The sequence below is a fragment of the Sciurus vulgaris genome, assembly GCF_902686455.1.
Source record: "Sciurus vulgaris genome assembly, chromosome: 17".
Taxonomy (NCBI): Eukaryota; Metazoa; Chordata; class Mammalia; order Rodentia; family Sciuridae; genus Sciurus; species Sciurus vulgaris.
Window position 1 is genome coordinate 73,526,454 of NC_136478.1, and position 6,422 is coordinate 73,532,875.

At 50.6% G+C, this 6,422-nt stretch overlaps 1 protein-coding gene across 1 annotated transcript; it reads right to left on the bottom strand.

Annotated features, from left to right (window-relative positions):
- Positions 1 to 682: 682 nt before the first annotated feature.
- LOC306648593 (vomeronasal type-1 receptor 3-like) lies at positions 683 to 1,438 on the bottom strand (the record flags this gene model as incomplete). Its single annotated transcript, XM_079118752.1, has 1 exon — positions 683 to 1,438. The coding sequence occupies one exon, from the start codon at positions 1,436 to 1,438 to the stop codon at positions 683 to 685; it is 756 nt and encodes a 251-aa protein (XP_078974878.1).
- Between the last annotated feature and the right edge of the window lie 4,984 nt (positions 1,439 to 6,422).

Sequence of the window (6,422 nt, forward strand, 5' to 3'; positions counted from 1 at the left end):
GAATGCAGTCTCTCCTCTGACACTAAATCCCTTGTAGTATCCAATGCTGGCATGGCTTCAGGCTTTCCAGGACACTCTGATCCTTCCACATCATCTCCAGTCCCACTTCTTCCTGTTTCCTGTGGGGCATGGCAGTCTGTCCCAACTCTAGGTCACTGATCTAGTTCCAGGCCCATTCTGTTTAACCTGTGACTACAGAGCAGACTTTTGGTGGACACCCCAGCTGATGGAAGCTCACAATGACTGCTGCCATCCTTCTAGTCCTAGCTTGGATCTCTAGCACTGTGATGTTCTTTCTCCAAGGAAGTGATGGAGAGCAATTGCATCAGCGTCTGCATTATGACTCAGGCACTGCCAGGATGACAGACTCCTTCACAATCAGTGATGGATGGGGCCTTCTGCAATGGGCTTATGTCCTGAGGAGCTCTTGCTGGGAATAAGACACCATCCAGCAACCAGAAGAAACAAGAAATGGAAGGTGGTCAGGAAGCATAACCCTTAGAGCTCTCTGACTGTGCCTGGACAGTTTGTCAGCAGACAGCAGCAACCAGAACAGAGCCTGGAAACTGAGGTGTAGTGACTAAGGAGCAGAACGGGACTGAAGGCTGGAAACATGCGGCCATAGCCACATTGGTGTGGACCAACCACCTTGTGGCTCCATCTAGTAGAGCCATGTATGTGGTTAAGATGGCGGAGGTTGAGTACGAGAGCACAAGCTGCTCACCAGGGCGAGGATGCTGTGGGTGGCCCTGCTCTCAGGGACAGACCTGGAAGGCAAGGACCTGTGGATGTGCTGGACCCTCTTCTTGTGCCTGGACAGGACAACCACCATGGAGCCACTGGCCCACATCATGAGTCCCAAACCCAGGACATCAGTGGAGGCCAACAGGGCTGAATATAATGTAGCAAATTGTCTCCTGGGACTGCTGACAGCACAATAACCAAAATCCCTCATCCCAGTGAGATTTCTCCCACCCCTTATGTCCATCACATTGATGGGAATGAGGGCGTTCACCAGCATGTGCAGGACCCAGCACAGGCACAGGGAGGGCCGGATGAACTTGGGGGCTCTGACCCTGAGCTGCGTCCACTTGGAGTTACTGGGGCTGATGGTGATGGCCTGAAAGATACTCAACAGGCATGTGGAGCCAAGCGATACCCCCCTGGCCACTCTGTGGAAATAGAAGACAATTTTACAAGCAATGTCATCTAGGGAATGATCGAGGACTAAGGCCACCATTGTCTGAGGGATTCCTTTACAGAGGAGAGCCATGAAGTTGGCCCAGGCCAGGTTCCTGAGAATCAGATCTGTGGGCTTCACCCTGTTCCCAGCAAAGTCACTGAGCACAGTACAGTAGAGGAAGGTAGAGTTGCCCAGGATGCCCACTGCAGTCTGGAACAGGAAGATGAGTCCAACAGCCAAGTCTCTAGAAGCCATCTGTCACATTTCTGGGAAGCATCCCTCACTGCCAGGGTCAGAGGTCCCCTGACACACTCACAGGGTGGTTTTCTTGGCAGTGTGTGCACCACTTTTCTCCCCAACGTCCATAGCCTCTGAGTCACCATGAGGGCTGTATTTCACAGGAGCTGCCTGGTCCGGTGTGCCCTGCTGTCTGGATACAGCTGGCTTAGTGGGCACCGGGGCAAAAGCCCCATCTGCTGCTCTTACCAGGGGCTGGCACTTCTCCCAGTGCTTCTGGGATAGCCCCCAATTTGAATATCACAGCAGCCCTGAATGAGAGTCTCATCTGGTGAGACCTCCTTCAGGTGAACGTCCCTGTGTCCCCAGATGCTGAAGATTTCCCAGTCCTAGCACTGCACCATCCAGAGGCCAGAACTTGGCAGATTCCAGGCTGTCCATCTCAAGGAGCACAGTTACCCCTGTGCACATGAGGGCAGGTGACGGTCCCCTGTGCACACCCTTGTCAGAGCCGGCATATGGCAAACATGTCCCTCTTCCATTTTCCTCTGCAGTCTATCTTCTGTTCTGCTCTCCTGCTGATTAATTTCCCATTAATCCAATTTAAAGTTCTATAGGCCTATATTATGGTGCACAAAATGTGAATAAAATCTAAAAATGGAAGAAAAGCGCAAACATACCTTAATATTGAAATACTGGATGATCTAGTTGTGCCATGTTAGGATGGCATTAGAAGAGCCTTAACTAATTCATCATGAGATAAAGTATAATTATTAATATCTAGAAAATAGTCAACAATATTGCATCTGTCTGAAAATGCCAGGTAAGGAGTGGCACTCAGGTGAAACCTTGTAAGTAGCATGGTTCATATGGAGGTAATGTTATCTATGCTGTATTATGTTTGTTAACTGACAGGCCAACAATGGAAGGGACAATTCTGTCAGATACCCCGTGTCCAGGTGAGCCCAGAGGTACCTGGGAGAAATGGACTTTGTCTTCTGTGCAAATGCAACAGCAGTTGTATTGGTATGAATTCTGGGAGACATTAGAGAGAACTCATTAGGGCCTCCTTAATTAGAACTACAGGTATCTGATCCTTCTGTGTTTGATGCACATAATTGTGAGAAACACTTCCTATTACTCCTGCTTTCTAAGAAAGAAAAATAGCCTCTCACTAGCCAGTGGTGCATCGAATAGAGACAGAAACTATCACCTCCCTCTGAACCCAGAGTCACAGATGTGAATATACACATCATGAGAATGTCCCTCAGCTCTGTAGATATTGCCCTTGAGATTCCCTACATTCTGGGATAAGTGACAGCTTCCCACTGAGCAGCCTGAGATTGCTGTGGGAGGGGGAAATGGAGAGCTGGCAAATTCTGAGATGGTCAGGGGCTTGCTGGGAGGGAACCACAGTCAGCTGTGGGAAAGAACCCAGGAAGGGGATTCAGGGAGCCTCTCACCACAGGCGCCCTCCAGCCTGCCCCAGCATCAGCATGGGTCCTCCCACTATGTGCACTAGGCCCTGCTGCTCCTGGCCCCAGAAGGGAGTCGACCCCTGCAGATAGCAGCCTGGCCCAGATGGTGGGACACAATCCTGCCCTCTGCAATCTGTGGACCTGGAAGAAAAGAACTCACCTGTGAAGACAGCTTGCCAGTGTGGTGCTGGCTCCCAGGCAGTGCAAGGCCAGAGGGACAGAGGACAGGCCCACAGGTCGGAAGGAGGCACAACCTGAGGGGAAGTCTTGATATCCTCCCACCTCACCCCCCAAGAGAGCAGACTGAGCCTGCTCAGGATCTGGGCGGACAAGGTCGGCTCAGGGAGTTGAGGTCATCCCTGAAAAGCACTTGCTCCTGTCAGCAAGCAGGACAGACTTGTAGCTGAGCCTGAGCCTCCCCAGAGGGCTAGGCTGTATGTGTGGAGTGTTCCCCTCTCCTGGGAAGTGTGGCTGAGTGGAGCCCAGGGGCATGGGAGCCCTGGGGTTCTGAAGAAAGGGGCTGAAAGCAGAAGGCAGCTGCTGCACTGCCTTCCTGAGAATTCCCAAGGTTCAGCTGAGAATCTTTTCACACATCCTAATAGATGCACATGCTGGGAAAGGAAGGGGAGGGAATGGAGACAGCCATCCCATGGTATCCTGCAGAACCCACCCATGCCTTGAATAGAGGGTCTGAAAGTGACCACAGCTGCCTTGTCCAGGGCACGTGGGATGTGGTCAACTGGCACTGCTGAGTGGGAAGAGGAGTGAGGGAGATGACCAGTCAGATCTCCAGCATAGCAGGGGTTGTCAGCCTGCTCACTCAGGGTCCTCCCTCCCTCTGCCTTTGAGCAATGCTGAGTGGTGTGGCTGCACAGGCTGATTCCCTCTGAGGCCCCTAGGGAACACAGGCAGTCTGGCCTCAGGACTCCTGAGTCCTAACAGACCTGCCTTTAGTGCCTCAAGTGATGTCACCTTTGTTTGCCTCAGTCTCCCCTGCAGCAGTACTGGGGAGTGACCCAGGTGTGGATGCCCAGGGTCCACTCCTGACACAGAGCAAGTTCTCTGAACATGCAGTCGCTTTCAGCTGGGAGGAGCATGCAGGTCCAGAGCTTGCTGAGCTGGACTGTGTGAACAAGTCCCCTGCCTTCCATGGTGCAATGAGCTGGACCTCGTTACTTACCCTTGTGTGTCCCAGGCATCCTCTGCAAAACAGAAAACACTAGCGAGTGGCATAGAGAGGCACTCAGACCCAGTACCCACAGCAGTTAGGCTGAGCCTGCCCATGGTAAGTGCCTGCCCTGGAGGGACCACCATCTCTGAGGACAGACAACAAGTACATTCCTGAGAAAGAGCCACCCCGACACACACTGGCACCACCCTCCATACCTGCCTGGATGTGTTCTGCCATCACGATACAGTAACATCAGTGTGGGAAGGAGGTATTAATTCATTGAAGATCACTTTTGGAAGGAGTGGCCTCCCCCTGGGATTTCCAGAAGATTCTGTGGATGAACAGCCCCCTGCATGCCAGGTGGAATGTGGAAGCCAGTAGGAGGAGCATCGTGGCCTGGTCTGAGAAGTGCCCTGGCACGTGTCACACAGTTTGGGGGCTGCCCTTCCTCTCAGCCGGCCTTCTGCACAGGGAGCCTCATCTGCAATCTTCTCACAGCTATGGGTGGACCTGGAGTTGACACTGGCCTGCTCCCAAAGCCAAGGTCTTGGTCAGTTGGGATCTCCATCTCTGGGAGCTGGCTGTGTGTGATCACCCTGCAGTAGAAATGCTTAGGATTCCACCGAAAATCCTCAGTCTCTGTGGCAGCAGGAGTAAGGGTGGGTTGGAACACACAATCCCCTGGGTAGCTCCAGACTCACAGCTCAGCTATTGAGCACTCACCTGCTCCCAGGTTTAGGCCTCCCTGTCCCACCTTGCCTGAGAGCCATCCTGGGAGGTAGAGCACCATGCTTCCTTCTCTCCCCAAGGATTCACTGCACCAAGGAGGAAAGTCCTCTCTAACCCTGTGAGCAGGCTCGGCTGCCCCTTCACTCTCTCCAAGTAACTCAGTGCTTGAGGGAAAGAGGGCACAGCACTTAGGGTGATCAGGACTCTGGGTCCCATTGAGGCTGAGACTGTGGCCTTCTTAGGTTCACTCCACGTGGGTCGACAGTCCTGCCCATCCTCTCAAATCATTTCATGATTCATCTGTGAAACAACTGGACTCCTTCCTTCACTCAGTTGGCCTCACAGATCCATCTGTCATCTGATATCCTCCTGTGACTCCCCTCTTTTCTTTGAGTTCAAGTGCTCCTATGTACACTGGAAAATATGGAGGTCTACATGCTGTGCTTCTCACCTTTCCTCTGGCAGAGGTCACTGCACCAGGAGTGGACCCCCCAGGTAGTACTGCAGCAGGCAGTATCCACTGGCTGTCCAGCTGGGCCAACACCCTTTCCCTTGGCGAGACTCACTGCCCCAGGGGCCTCAGAGCCAAGGAGTTACTGCCAGGAGGCCTGCTCACACCCCCTCCCTCACCCACCACAGCCAGGGTTTTATTTTTCCAAGTCATGTGATCTTTCCCCAAATTCTTGATTCAAGCTTCACTCTTTAGATTTAACTACATAATTTATTTAATGCAATGCAAATATTTGAAATCTGATTGCAAAACAATACTTATTTAAAAACACCCTCATTTCAAAGCTATGGAAAACAAAGCAAAAATTTCAGCTTCTTACAATCCATTTCTATATCATTTAAAAGTGAGTGTATCCAAGAATACAAATAACCCAATCAACAAATGGGCCACGGGAATGGACAGACACTTCCCAGAAGATCTACAAGCAATCAACAGATATATGAAAAAATGTTCAACATCTCTTGTAATAAGAGAAACGCAAATGAAAACTATCCTAAGATTCCATCTCACCCAAATTAGAATGGGGATTATCAAGAATACAAGCAACAATATGTGTTGGCGAGGATGTGGGGGAAAAGGTACACTCATCCATTGGTGGTAGGGTTGCAATATAGTTCAGCCACTCTGGAATGCAGTGTGAAGATTCCTCAGAAAACTTGGAATGGAAACACCATTTGACCCAGGTATCCCACTCCTTGGCCTATACCCAAGGGACTTAAAATCACCATACTACAGAGATTCAGCTACATCAATGTTCATAGCTGCTCAATTCACAATAGCCAGATTGTGGAACCAAACTCGATGCCCTTCAACTGATGAATGAATAAAGAAACTGTGGTATATATATACAATGGAATATTACTCAGCTATGAAGAATAATAAAATTATGGCATTTGCAGGCAAATGGATGAAATTGGAGAATATCATGCTAAGTGAGATAAGCCAATCTCAAATATCCAACAGATGAATAATCTCACTGATAAGCGGATGGTGACACATAATGGGCTATGGGAGGGAGCAGGAATGGAGGATTGAGGGGACTGTACAGAAGGTAAAGAGTCGTGGGAGTGGTGGGGGGGAGGAATAATAACAGAATGAATCAAACACCATTAC